The 15,355-nt window shown below is 37.1% G+C and overlaps 2 protein-coding genes across 5 annotated transcripts in view; both read right to left on the reverse strand.

Moving 5' to 3' along the window:
- LOC135087591 (guanine nucleotide exchange factor DBS-like) overlaps positions 1–15,259 on the reverse strand; it is a 104,939-nt gene extending 89,680 nt beyond the window's left edge. For all 4 annotated transcript variants that reach the window (XR_010260889.1, XR_010260891.1, XR_010260890.1 and 1 more), the window contains exon 1: positions 14,729–15,259. Coding sequence is in view for 1 of the 4 variants with exons in the window: in XM_063982344.1 (XP_063838414.1) it covers positions 14,729–14,897 (169 nt within the window). In the remaining 3 variants the exon portion in view is untranslated. The remainder of the gene's footprint in view (positions 1–14,728) is intronic.
- Positions 6,280–12,656, reverse strand: LOC135087618 (uncharacterized). Its single transcript, XM_063982360.1, has 4 exons — positions 12,445–12,656; positions 11,898–12,161; positions 11,469–11,702; positions 6,280–10,892 (listed from the first exon to the last, which is right to left on the reverse strand). The coding sequence occupies exons 2-4, from the start codon at positions 12,156–12,158 to the stop codon at positions 9,696–9,698; spliced, it is 1,692 nt and encodes a 563-aa protein (XP_063838430.1). The 5' UTR covers positions 12,159–12,161; positions 12,445–12,656; the 3' UTR covers positions 6,280–9,695.
- Positions 15,260–15,355: the final 96 nt, after the last annotated feature.

Consider the following 15,355-nt stretch of genomic DNA (forward strand, 5'->3'; position numbering starts at 1 on the left):
AATGAGATACACAGACGAATGAGATATACAGACGAATGATATTAAACGAAATGTTTAAATAGATAATATTTTCATTGAATTTTAAATAAAAATGTATAATTCTAAAACAGATTGCTTATTATAATACATCGTTGCTGCGCGGGCATTTTTCGAGCCGCCAGTGTTGTCACACATAATTAATTTTTTTGATTCATTAATTTCATCCTGTTTAAGTTTATTTTGAGACAAAGTCACATGTAGTTTTCTTTTAAAAAACACAATTAAATAACTACAAAAGGCTAATTTTAGACACGATCCCGTATTAATAAAAACTTAAAATAATATGTTATATTTACTTTAAATAGTGAATAACATACATTTTAAGTTTTTATAAAATATCAATATCTCGACAACGGTGCCTCGTAGATATTTTGTATTGCTCTTATAACATATCCAGCAATATATATTGTGATTATTTGGTCACAAAATTCTGATTTGTGGCAATGTTTTATAAAAATCATCAAAATCACGTACACTACTTGTATTCATTTCTCTACAATCTACAACATCATCAGCAGATCATTATTTCTTATAAGTATGTACACACATTATTATGTACTTTACTTTATTAGTACTTTTACATGAAAATACATACATAATATGTATAGTGGGGCATGCCGTTTTTTTTAACAATCTCTTCTTTTTCGAAGGTTCAAAACAGGTACTTTCAAAATGAATTGAACAAATGGTACTATGTTTTGTCGGAAACCAGTCTTTCCGTCCCGTAGCCGCGATCCATTTTTCTTTTAATATTGCATCTTGTGGGAAACTAGGAAAAAAAAATATAAATACTACAAATACACATTAATTACAATTACCTTAAAGGCCGGCAACGCACAGTGTTTTAGAAACCCTCAAAATCGGACATGATTAAGTTAATGCCATGAGTCGATAGCGTCTTATGTTTCAATTACAAGAGTGAAACTCACGTGTGCTCATTTTACTTGGTTTTTGAGAAAAAAAAATTGAAAGTTGGCCGTTTTTAAAATTCCTAAAAATGAAAAAAAAATTTTTTTAATAATTAAGAGGGGTTGTAAACTTGTGATAAAGCTGATTCGATTGATGATTAAAAGACGCATGTATTGTACTTTATTTCATTTCTACAAGTCAAGTAGTTCCAGAGATTTTAATTATTTTTCATTATTTAGACTTTATTTTTTTTCTGCCATCCTAAATGGAATCCGCAATTTTATTTCATACTGAACAATACTTTGGTATAGCTTCTATGTAGAAATATTTTTATCTTTTGTGGATCGTGTCTTGTACCAGAGATGTATGAATTTTTATTTTTTTTTATTTTCGCCTATACAAATTTTTATAGCAATGTTTCATCTACGCATTGAAATATAATCTGACGTTAACTATACTCCGATAAAGGGTTGTGTGTGGCACGGGAAGGGGTCCACACTCGTAGGGCGATTGCTAAAACCCATTTAGCAAATTAAATTGAAAAGAATACCTTTCTCTAAAGCAGTACTTTCATTATTTCAACCTTGCCAACACGAACACCAAGACACCGAAGATACTGGAGATACCGAACACAGTACAGAGGATGAAAAGTCCATAATAATATAAACGACACAATGTATTTGGCACGGGAGACACGTATTTTTGACGACGAAGTCCCCTTGTAATTATTCTTTAAAACGCCTTATCATATTCCAATGCGTCGATGAAACATTGCTATAAAAAATTGTATAGGTGAAAATAAAAAAAAAGAAATTCATATATCTCTGGTACAAGACACGATCCACGAAAGATAAAAACATTTCTATATAGAGGTTATACCAAAGTATTGTTCAGTATGAAATAAAATTGCGGATTCCATTTAGGATGGAAGAAAAAAAAAAAAAGTCTAAATAATGAAAAATAATTAAAATCTCTGGAACTACTTGACTTGTAGAAATGAAATAAAGTACAATACATGCGTCTTTTAATGATCAATCGAATCAGCTATATCACAAGTTTACAAACCCTCTTAATTATTAAAAAAATTTTTTTTTTCATTTTTAGGAATTTTAAAAACGGCCAACTTTCACAATTTTTTTCTCAAAAACCAAGTAAAATGAGCACACGTGAGTTGAACTCTTGTAATTGAAACATAAGACGCTATCGACTCATGGCACTAACTTAATCATGTCCAATTTTGAGGGTTTCTAAAACACTGTGCAACGCACCTGTAACGCCCCTGGGTTTGCGGGTGTCTATGGGCGACGGTAATCACTTACCATCAGGTGATCCGTCTGCTCGTTTGCCTCCTATCACATAAAAAAAAAAATAGAATATTTATTTATATATGAGAGTTTTTTTTTAAATAATGATTAGTATCATTCGTCTGTCCGATATCGATAAGAATCGATTATTGATTAAAGTAGTAGAACGAACAACACTAGTAGCAAAATTTGACAGACGAATGAGAAGTTGCGTGTACAACGAAGTCGAAGCGATGCGCGACAGTGGCGCTTGTTCGTTATACATCGCCTCTTAACACATAACGTCAGATCAAACGCTCAAAACAAACCCGGCAATGTATCGTAAAATTTTTTTGAATGGTAAGTTATAGGTTTTTAGGTACATTCTAGAAACCACAGCTTGGAATACTTAAAAAAATGTTTTAAAATGAATTAACACTTAATATAATATTAAAATAACTTACCCGTGATAGGAAATATGTCCTTCCCTTTGGGAGCTCGAAGTTTTTGGCTTATTGCAATTTATTATCACACATTGAGGCATTTTTCTAGTTTTCGCGGCCGGTCCGCATGCAACAACAGACGCGCGTGGACTGTAAGCAGCGGCAGCTCCTTCCGATGATTTATCGGGACCGGGACACGCGAAGTAGGTGCATTCGCGTTATCTAGGTATATCTATATCTGTGTTTACGACCATCCACGCTTTCTGACGAGGCCTTTAAGTATTATTAACTAGCTTTTGCCCGCGGCTTCACCCGCGTGAAATTTCGTTTGTCACAGATCGTCATTTATAGCCTATAATATGTTATTCTGGGTTATAAACAATAATACTGTAAAGTTTCATCAAAATCCGTTCAGCAGTTTTTGCGTGAAAGAGTAACAAACATCCAGACATCCAAACTTTCGCATTTTATAATATTAGTAGGACTAACTACTACAATTGTAACATGCCGGAGTCTGCTATAGATACGTAAATTAGCTCACGGAGTAACGTTTCACAATTTATTGGATTTTTACTTTTTGTAATCCGAAGGGGAAGCCCGATTGAAAGACAATCAAGCTGGTTGCAAGGCAGAGACACGATGCAAACGGCAATGAATCGTCATGGATGTGACTCAGCTTAAAGTAAACACAGTTCAGAAGTTAAACATTGTTTATAAGCCAAGTTGATACTACTCGTATACTACAAAAAATATATTCATCTCAAGTAAGTAACGTGTTTTGTACATACATAAGTAATTAGAATAACAGTCCCGACCTACACATCTATTTCGTGGTGATTTTTCTATCTGACCTTGCGCCAATTGTACATCGTACCTACCATAATATTTACTTAGAACGCGAGACTAGACAGGTAAAGTTCCCAATTCCGTTCGAAAGTCGGTAACGAAGTTTGCGAGAGCGGGAGATTCTCGAGGATACTTTGACAGTTTGATAACAAAAGCGAAACACTGTTGATGGTGGCCAAGTGGCTATAGCATTAATGGAGGGAAGTCTTAACTTCCTGTTCTCAGTTGTCTTGAGTTGCAAATGGGCAGTATTTAGGTAGGTAGGTGCTGAAAACTGACATTTTTTTTTAGACGGTAACGCTATAGATCCTGGCTACTTACACAGGAGTTGGGAATGAGAAGCGGTAATAGTCCTGTACTGAAAACTGAATCCAGCAACAGCTAAAGAAAGAGAAGGCCTACTTACTCGTACTTATAAATATTAAGTTATGATAGTGAAAAAAATACGGCGCTGACTTGCTTCCAGGATAATACGTGAGGGTTAGTTTTATGACATTATTATTCAGTAGAGCCATGGCCATATGTTATGAAGATATCAAGGCAACAGACATTCATCGCTCCAAATACGGGTACCCATTGTATAATAATAGGAATTGTTATATTTCAGTGCCAAGCAAACATACGCGCCGTTATTATGAAACTAAAGTGCATGCACCCTCGTCTATGCGTAATAGTATTTTTGCAATCAGTTCAGTAGCATCAAGTAGCGTACGTAACACCTGCTTAGGTAGTTCCCGATTTTATTCTAATTAGGTCCAGCTAGTAAAATTATTAAATTACAGTCGGGCTGCAATCATTCATTACTATATTATTCTTTCTTAATTATAAGGACTGGCCTGTTAGGTCTCATCTTACTGGAACCGTAATGATCTACTTCAATTAACAAAGCCCTAACTAGTAGAAAAGTAGCGATCATGAACGCTCAGCCTAATTAAATAGGTGCCTAGCCTACTAGGCTAGTAAAAAAGTCGTTGGAAAGGATGGATAGGACAATGGGAATGCAAACAAAAGCCGGTGGCGGATGGTCCGCGTCGCGCATAGTAATCAGGGCGGCTCGCTTCATTGCCAATCTTCATAGTACGCCAGTTATAGGCAGGTTTTCCTTTCACGTAGGATCGTTGGCTTGCCACCCACCAGTGAGCTATTAGTATTAGTAGCCAGTTCTCAACTTTTATTGATGACGCAGAGTTCGATTGCCGATAAAAATCTTTGATGGCAAGTTGGCAATATTGTTATCTATAGCAAATTCTTATTTGCTTCTCGTTTATCGAATGGGTAAAATATTTTGCGTGAACACTCAAAATCTTTTCTCAAGACGAAACTCATGCGTTATTTTTCTTTTCAAGTGCATCAAGTCTTGACCGAATAACAACCAATTTGCGAATAGAGGCAACGTTTAATTAAACCCCATCTGTCTCGGTCTTCTCCCCTCGTGTTGTCGTCGCCATAACCTAACGAGCTTAACTGAAAGCGTGCAAATAACTGTGTCCTGCTGCCAGCGGTTAATGTGGATTGGCAGCACGTCCCTTCCAAGCCGCAAACTCGTTAAAAACAAGTTTCCTTTGTTGGCCAGCGTTAGCAACACAAAATATTTCCTACCCATCTATAGGATTGTTGTCAGTCTTCAATCTGAAAATAATATCAATAAAGTAACGCTACATGTGGCCGGGTCAAATGCTTAAACCACGTTCACTCTTTTCCATTCTTTTCTGTTGTAGCTGCTGGTGTTTGAGACACAAAAGCATGGTATAAGAATGAAATACGACACACGTTTATTAACTAACCTAATGCCTGCTGCCTGTAAGTAGCAGTTACCAGTTATTCCAACAAGAACGAACTTTCCGATTTTGATAAAATCGTTCTAAGATAATCCTGTTGAATTTTTGTATGACCAAAATCAAGCTTAGAAGTGGATTGTGTGTTTATTACGAAACGGATGCTTGGCTAAGTAATCGCAGTCAATGATATCATGAAGACGTTTTTTGCTCAAAGTCAAGGTCGTATTTATTTTTGGTGCCCATTTGTTATAGGTAGGTACTCGTCTTTGTCATGGATTGATGTTCCCCAAAGTTTTAGATCGGTTAAAACTGTGCGTTGCACTTATAATTTTTTCAAGAGTTTTGATCATAATGCAACACAAGCAAATAAGGTCGACGAGACCATATAAATAGCTTGGAGACATTTAATAAACACAAGAATTGTCCCATCCGCGGCTTCAATCAAGACAAATTGCAGAAATCGTTTAGGCAACGGTTTTGAAAGTGGGTTAACTCAACATTATTACTAGAAGGTACGCATTAACAAGCAAAGGATCCGTAACAGGCAATACAAAATAATAACGGCTTGTAAAAAATCGATTTGGATAGATAACTCACCAATTGCAGCGCGGCGCCGTTCGCGTTTGGTGCTACACCTCCAAAATTTCATTTCGAAATGTCGTTAAGGTCGTGTCGCGGGATGCGTCGGCGCGCGCGGTCAAGTCGCCATCAGACTGGTGGAGGCGAAACAATGACTTTTGTTTACGATGTTCGGCGCGAGGATTTATTAAATTGCCGAGTGTAGTGGCCGGCCGCAGGGAGCTAATGAGGCGCAACAGGCCAGTCGCGCTGCGCCGCTCCTACACCCCCGGCCGCCAATCTCCGGTTGCACCGCGGCCGGACGGCGTGGGAGCCTCGACCCCGATCCCACCTTCGATCGAGGGCTCACCCCATCCAATCTAATCCCAAATCAAAGGTCAACGTCCGATTCAAACACACATCTATAGCGTAAAAAAGTTTAATGTCTATCACATCATGTCTTCCTACGGTAATTTTGGAACATAGATGCCGAATATTATGCTAACGGGAAATCACTACGATTCGAAGCAAATTAGTCCCCGATACTAATGTTTTGATAAAATATTTTTCTGGTTTCAGTCTAATGGCTCAATTAAAATAATCGATTCTCATTTGAATGTACTATAACAACAGAGACTGCACTTCAAGACACGTCTTGAAAATCTGCTCCGAATCTCACATCAGATATTATTGCACTATATAAAAATACATGGATAAGCATATTTCTAGGCACATTTCTGTACTGTCTATCTATAGTAATGATTATGATTACACACTTCTATCAGTTACATAAATTACACTATGCCTAACTTAACTCCAGATAAAATGAGATTTCCACTTCGCCTTTTCGATTAACAGTCGTATAACGCGAAACCACACAGGTAATTTCAAGATCGTCCAAACCACTGAAAATATGCAAATGCAATTAAACATGATATTTTTTAAATTAACTCCCTGCTGCGTTCCTTTTTTCGATTGGTCTTTATGATGGAACGCACAGAGAATGCTGCTACTGTCTCACTCTAATACAAGTTGTTCGACTCAATTTAATTTTAATTGAGTAATTTAATTTTAATTCAAAACATTAATCCTGAATATAAAATATTCACAGGTTTCGTAGTCAGAAACGATCATGAAATTCCTCACAATAATTTTCTTAATCACACGTCCTTGGATAAAAACGACATTTCTTGAAAAATATATAACTATAAAAATTACGTTATGACGTGTACATGAACATATAAAAATTGCTGAACGCACATATTTGATATTCAGCACCAAATATTTGGTGTCGGTACATAGTATTATTTGCTTCGATTTTGAGTTCTAGACATTAATATTCTTTGATTTGACTATGAATAAATACTAACAATATTTTATAAACATGGCCATGTTTAAAAAAGGGCTAAAATGAAAAAAGAGCCGTTCAGCAAAGACATAAAACATAATTTTGAATGTGTAAAAGTTGGCACGACTCCCGAGTCTCTAAACTAACAAGTAACAAGACAATGTTTTCGTAGTCATTTGTTGATTAAAATAGACAAGACATGAAGTTTAGAGAAAATATATTCAGGATTGCCTGCCACTTACTTAAAAAAACTAATATGGGCCCGTATTCCTTAATTAATTAGAAAGTTGATTTCCAATTTTATTTTTAGGAAATGACATTAAAATATATACTAAAAACTTAATTTAATCTCGACTGTCATTATGTAGGTAGGTCTAGGAAAAAAATATTACATCTAATAATAATTGAATAACTTCAAACTTCGTTAGATGACGGAGGCATCGAGCAACCGTTGTATTAAAACATAATACTAAATTAAAGTCGTATTCAAGATTACAGGAAAAATACCGACATGACCAAGACCATACATAGACAACATGTCATCCAACGGCAGTGATAAAATAAAATATTTTCTCCTCTATGGCTATTGTTTCCACGTTTGCCAATGTCAGCATAGCCATTACACGGTATATGAAATTATAAACTTTGGGGTTGAGTGCTAGTTAGGTGATAAAATATTTTGGAGGTGTGAAATTAAAGACACGAGATCATATAAAAAAAAATATTAGGATTTCATAATTAGTTTTAGTAATAAACTTTAGCAAAAAGCCTACCTAGCCATCATAAAAATACCGGTGCCAATCATACCAATGACAATGTCGGTACTTTTAATTGCCCTGTAATAATACTACAAAAGTTACAATTACATGAATTAAGCTTATTGCCCAAGTCTTTATATGTATAGGTGGTTTTAAATTAACTTCTCTTATGAAATTTTGATATGTATTTAATGATACAGAAATCAAAATTTAAGTGTTTATTGTTTGTGATGCATTATTTCACCTTTTTGGATCAGTTCACCAAAGCAATTTACTATCACAGTATAGGTACATCCATTATCATTACATTATAGGACCTATGCCGTAAATTATCGAAATTCCAATATAGTGTCAATCCATTTACAAAATAATTGCACACCAAAGCTATACCGAATTTAACATCATACATACTTTGAAGGCACTGCATTATAGTTTAGTAAATGAAGAAATTATGAGTCGAAATAAATAATTTACATAAACTCAAACAATTTGTTTTGACAAATCTTTTCGACCATGACGAGTCCACAGCGTCTACATGATGTTAGGTAAATGGGTATATGAGCCAACACTAGCCCATGTTAACATATGCATATAAATGGTATGGTGAAGTCAGAATTTTCATATTATTTTAATTTTTTAAATGTTCTTACAAAATAAAATTTATAAAATCAGATTTGTATGAAAATTCAAATAATTTAAACGATGATATCAATTTTCTGACTTTACCATACCATTTATATGCACATGTTAACATGGGCTAGTGTCGGCTCATATACCCATTTACCTAACATCCTGTATATCCTGGATGTAAATACTTTTTGGCTATAATGTTTGATGACCAAACAGGCCATGCCTTTTCATTTAGATTTAAAAATGTTAAAAATAGTATTTCATCCAAAATATAGATGCTGAGTACACGACTTTCAAGTAGGTAGTATGTTTTCTGTGAGGTTTTTGGAAAGATTTCAATTCAATTTTAATTACATAATTGCTTAGCTATTATTCGCCTCAAACCAGCTGATGCAAATAAATAGACAGAAATTAATTAAAATTAAATAATGTCCTTCAATAGGTAGTGCGTCATTTGTCAACGAGGGGTCATAGGAATCTTGCCTTATATTTAACTGTGTGATTATTTTTAGGCTGTAATTAAGAACTGGCATGTACGAAAATGACTGCTATAACATAATGAGTTGAGGATAATGAGAATCATATTTATTGAATGCAAGCTGATTTGAATCAAATAATACCTTCATTGCAGATTTGATTCAAGTCCAAGTCTTTGTTTGAACCATAGACAAGTAATAAGAATAGCATGGTGGGTGAGCGAAATTAGATAATGTTTCAAGCCTCAAAGATTCTAGTGACAAATGAAGTTACATCAAACTAAGAACTCGAATGAAAAGCTGCATTTACGTAAACGAGTCCAACATTAAACATACTACCCCCGAGTCCCTCAACTGTTCTTCCGATTCTGCAGTCCAACAAGCATTTCGTATACAAAAATCAGAGGTAATACAAAATTTAGTAATTTCCGTTAAACAAAATTATAGATTACAAAAAAAACTACATAGCTAGTGCTAATATAAGTCGTGTAAATATGATTAACTTTATACTTAGAAATATCCATAACTCAGTTTAACCAATACTGAAAGGTGTCACCTACCTATTCGCTCACTTATTGCCAAAGTTCAGGCTGCGGCCCGCGCGTGCGGCGGCGGCGGCGCGCCGGGTCAATGGCGGTACCAGGCGCCCTGCACGCGCGTCTGGAAGTGCGACACCGGCGTCACCAGGTAGGCCTGCTGCGGCTGCTGCACCACCGCCAGCGGGATGACCTGCTGCGCCATCTCCACCTGCTGGCCGGCCTCCTCCTGCACGCCCAGCGGCTGCAGGTGCTGCGACACCTGCTGCACGCCGCCCACCTGCCCCGGGAGCACCTGCTGGTGCTGCGACACCTGCGGCACCAGCATCTGCTGCTGCATCGACTGCTGCTGCTGCGCCTGCTGCTGGTGGATCACCACGTGCGGCTGGCCCTGCATCTGCTGATGCTGCTGCACCTGCACCTGCTGCACTTGCTGCTGCTGCTGTTGCTGCTGCTGCTGCTGTTGCTGCTGCTGCTGTTGCTGCTGCTGTTGCACCTGGTGCTCGCGCTCGTGCTCCTCCTTCTTCTTAGCCTCCATAGCTGCCTTCTTGGCGTCCGCCTTCTCCTTCTCCTGCTGCAGCCTCACAGGGTCTTTATTCTTGTCGTACGACATGCACTTGCCGCTGCGGAACGGCACCATATCCTTCGGCAGGTCCTGCTTTTTGGTCGCGAACTTCACTTGGGGAAACTGATCTTTCATGAACGCCCGGAACGTCGAGTAGCCCATTAGCTTTACGCCGGGCTCGAGAATCTCCCCGTACTCCTTGTAGGCTTCGAACAAGTGCTTTCTCGAGTCGCCTTGGATGATGACGGTTTTACTGGCCTTCTTGCCATCCGCGTTGGGCTGAGCGTCTTTGGGTGATTGAGCGTGCTGCTTGAGATACTCCTTCAAGAAATTCGTGGCGTGTTTGTAAATGTCCAATGTGAACGTGTTGTACGGCTTCTTACCTACGTTGCCGTGTATCCGCGGCGCGACGCCGTGGGTCATTACGTGTTGCCTGATGCGCTTCAGTTGGTAGTGAGTAACATTTTCTAAATATAAGAATGCTTCTAAGCAAACCTTTCGTCCTTGATACACGTAGCAGGCTCGTAGTCTCCTTCTGACCTTATGACGTGACGTTTCTGCCGGATTCGCCAAGCTAGCCATTGTAATTCCCATCAAGTACATGTCGTGTTCGCTTTTAGTGAGTTCAGCAATGTTGAGACGGTGACGATATACTGCCTCAGGGTTGAGTCCACGATAACAGTTGTCCTTACACTCACAGCCCCTCATAAGCCTTTCTTTGACCTGAAAATAACAATGTAACAAATGAATAATGTGAAATATTATGTTAAAGACAGTTTTCTGCTTGTTTTGGAATACAACATTATATTTAGTTTTTAGTGAAAGGACTTTACATACTATTCAAAGCTTGCATTTTATAAAACTATTTTTAAAGTTATCAAATTACTTGATAAAGGATTCCTTATCAATGTTAATGTCAGAGAATTTAAAAAAATATAGATTATGAAATCATGGTATTTTTTTTAATTATCACTTCAATTATAATAATATACTATACTGCCTTATGAAATCACCTTATTTTTTAAATATTTAACTGTACTATACTGCTGTACACAACTATAACTTGCTATGTGGTGTTTTTATCTTTTTTGATAAGACATGCAAGAATGGTGTGGTACCTATTTTTTTTTCTACCTACAAACATCCTAATTGTGTAAATTGGCATCTTACTGTATTGCATTACATTTGCATCCCGGCAATACAAGTTACTGCAATAAGTCTTTGTCATAATGAAAGCTATCGTGTTAGATATTGAATTTATTAGACCCTAGAATGATCCTAGAATCATGGAAGTATTACCTGTGTAGGATTATCCTCCAGTTTGTTATCAATAATATCATCCTCACTATCAGAGTCCGTCTTTTTCTTCCTTTTCATTCCAACCTTTTTCTCAACTTTAGGCTTTGTGTCAACTTCCAATTCTGCAGTCTCGGCATCAACATTAGGTCCAAATTCCAGTGTATAAGTTGTTTGCATGGTCTGCATGTTACCATCACCATTTTCAACCTGAATCGTATGTCCTTGCCAGAGAACCTGTAATTTGTAAGAGTAATAATTTAGTACGACGGAACTATTAAATGTAATTTCAGAACGTAATACCATTCTCGGTTTCCTGTAAAAGCTTTGTTTACTGTTAAGTTGTCGAGTCAAAAGTCATACATTCATATTATTGTTGAGTTTTCAAGGATCACAGACATCATCGGGGTGATTATTGGTGCATGAACATACCTGCTCTTGATGTCCGTTGTAATTGTGTTGCTGCATGTTCTGTGGGGGTCCCATTTCGAAGACAGAGTGCTGCCCCATGACGGGCGTGTGCCACTGGGCGCTCTCGCCGTACTCGCCGGCGCCGTTTTGGTCCGTGGGAATGGACACGATGATGGCCTCCTTGCTGTCCACGCTACGGCGCTCCACGGACAGCAAGGAGTGCAGCACCTCACTCGCCTCCTTCTCCGCCGGATTCACCACTTCCATCTTCTCGTACGACATGCTCTACAACCAACCGATCGCTCACGTCAAATCACATGTACCTACATACGTATACACGTACAAAGGCGACACCTCAAACCCGCCCTGGCCATTACAAAATCGCACAATTCAATCCACATTACGAGAAAACCGCGGAGAACTTTTCAAATTCATGTAAATAAACATAACAAAAACCGCGCAATTATTAACCTTAATCGCATTTTTTAAGTTTCATTATCGCATAGCGGATCGAACTCCCGTGGAATATTGGGCCATATAGTCATAGCCAAGGAAGAATAAAACTCACCTATTTCACGTAATAACGGAGGTTGGGATGCTCAAAAACGTATCCACACAGTCGATGATGCCCTGTTGTTTGTTCCCTTTCACTTCATTTTGATATTGCAGTCATAATTGAAGAGAAATTAACAAATATTTCACTGAATTCACGGAAGCAATATGGCGATACACTTTCCGTGAATAAAATCGGAGGACGCCGTAGAACACGTAATTAGTACAGTGCGCCACCACTGGGCGTCGCTGCGATCGCGTTTCCCGTATCGACGCTCACAGGTCACAAGAGGCGCCATTTTTTAAATACGCACCGAAAAATAGCGCTCTAATTCGATTATGTGGCTAAAAATTTTATAGATATTTATTACATTTAATTGAAGTAATTATAAGAAAGATGTTGGCACTTAACAATATAAAAGTACTTAACGTGACTTTTTACATTTGTCAAATTACATTAGGGTAAATAACCCAATAATCAACACCGTCAAAGACAAAGCATAGGAATAAATATGGAATATTATGATTTTGAATATAAAGATAATCCATACTTTTATTGCGTTTATATATTTCAAAATATTTATGATTTTTTTATTAAGAACTAAAAAAAATAATGTTTCTCCAAAATATTAAATTTCATGTAAGTAAAATCGAACGGAGCGGCGCGAGCATGCTAACTATAATTTAATGTTATAGTCGTATTATTATTATTTCAATAGTCAACCTTCCATCGTATGCACTCATAAGTCTTCAGTAATACGTTGAATGACTGAAAGTGTACCCATCTACGCAGTATACCTACAGCATAATGTTATTTATCCATAGTAAGCACAATATAATCCACCAGCAGTGGACGTCATTTGGCTGAAACGAACGAACGAACGAAGCACAATATAATTTTGATTTTAATTTTTATATCCTCTACATTTTCAAGTTGTCTAATGTTTTAACAATGAGTCAGTCATTCAGTGATCAAAACCATACCATATTTCTGATTTTTTGAGTTTCCTTCATGATATTCGGAAAATAATTGGGTCCAATAAATGTGTTTTATTTTCTGAAAATGTGTCAAATGTAGGAAAATATCACAATTTGCGTGCGTGCACCAGGTGCGCTGCTATTTTCGAATTTTGTATTTTGCTTAAAATTTTGGCCATAATAATATTGTGATTGTAGAATTTATAGGTAATCCATCAAGTGGCTACGGAAAATGTTACCCACCGATCGATACACGCACGTCCAATACGAAACTTTGTAAATTTATATTATGAACGGGCTTAGTACTCACATAAAAATCTTCGTTTTACAGGGTACAAAGAGGGTCTGCAGCCATGTGGAAAGTTCATTTACTACAGGCTAACGTAGCACTAGTACGTCATCCGGTCACGTATGCATGTTGATATAAAATTCCGACTCATACGACAATTTTGTGATTTAATTATTATTTTATATTAGATCGCCAAATCAAAAGTCAGGTCTCTAATTATACCATAAATCAATAAGCATAGCTGCTAGACAAGTTTGTTTGATGAACGCATTCGAGGACAATGTCCTGATTTAAAAGCGGGCCATGGATGGGACAACTATTCTCCCCTCTTTTGAAACATAACATTTGACTGCATGAAAAAAATTACTATACATCCTGGTTTTATAAATAATACATTAATTTTTAATAATACATTGCCTTTATTATTTTGATAAATTTTCAGTCAATTATAATTAGGTATCTTTAGTTAATTCAAGCCGTTACAGGTATGGTAGATTTTATAAATTGTTTAGGTAAGTACGTGACTGTTTTTTGTTTATTAAATTCTGGAGCATTTACCTTATAACACTAACTGTCAAAAATAAAAGCGGGAATTCCGCGTAAATATGACGTCACTCACATCCGTTGAGAAAAGTACAGCAGGAAGAAGAAAGAATCAGATTTGTGGTGGAAATTAGTGCTAACTGTTTTTAAAGTGTCCAAAATGATAGCAAAAACAGATAAACGTATTGCCAAAACACCTAACAGTAAAAGAGAAAAACACAGGTAGGCAATAATGCCAATTTTATTGTATTTTTAGGTAACCTATAAACAATAACAAGATCTAAGTATACTTTACCTACCTGTTCAGTAATAAAGGCCTAGGTCATGGAATTTTGGAGCCTGTTAAGTGTTTAACTTTGTCATAGACAAGGTCTTTTGTATCACTTTACTTAGTTTCTCCGATTGGAGGTTTAATTTAATTGAATAGGTAGCTACAATGGTATTTGTTATTTATTACTCACTTATTCCCTAATTTATTGGTGGCACTTACCTGCCGCTGCGTCTAAAGCAAAGCAGCTACTCCTCGACTTCACCACAGCCCCAGGTGAAGGTCCATCAGGCCAGTCAACACGTTCTTCCATAGCCTTCGAAGCGCTTCTCTTGAATTGCTCCAAAAAACTGTCTATTTGTGTTTCTATACTTGTAGGAGAGGTAGCCATCGTTTCCACCGAAACACCAAAAACAAACACAACACGCTATCCCGCCGTAAAATCCATTCTACGCCTCATATTCAACCCGTGTTTCATTCCTTTTCGAATAAGTTCACTAGAGATAACCATTATTATTCCATATTGCATAATTATTCCTCATTCTTCGGCCGAATTCGTTCATCGACCCGGGTTTACGCACAAAATATCAAAGAAGACCGCAGACGGCCGCAGCCTACGAAGGAAACGATTCGATAACGCAAAGATTTTTACTACGGATACCGTTATTCTATAGACGGCATCGAAAATAAAGCGATGCCCACCGACATCTATCGATCGCGGTGAACAGCTGTTCGCTTGGTGTTGCCATTGCTAAGCCTAATCTTGAAGTGTTCAAAATTATGTTACATCATCATTTTACGAAGATATTGATTAATATTATTGCTTGGTGCTTGTTTTCATAGCTTTTA

Source organism: Ostrinia nubilalis, chromosome 1 (assembly GCF_963855985.1).
Source record: "Ostrinia nubilalis chromosome 1, ilOstNubi1.1, whole genome shotgun sequence".
NCBI lineage: Eukaryota > Metazoa > Arthropoda > Insecta > Lepidoptera > Crambidae > Ostrinia > Ostrinia nubilalis.

Coding starts and splice junctions, on each gene's coding strand:
- LOC135087618 (XM_063982360.1), bottom strand. CDS start 12,158: ATGTCGTACGAGAAGATGGAAGTGGTGAATCCGGCGGAGAAGGAGGCG. Junction 11,703..11,897: donor ACAACGGACATCAAGAGCAG/GTATGTTCATGC, acceptor TACAAATTACAG/GTTCTCTGGCAAGGACATAC. Junction 10,893..11,468: donor TGGAGGATAATCCTACACAG/GTAATACTTCCA, acceptor TGTTATTTTCAG/GTCAAAGAAAGGCTTATGAG.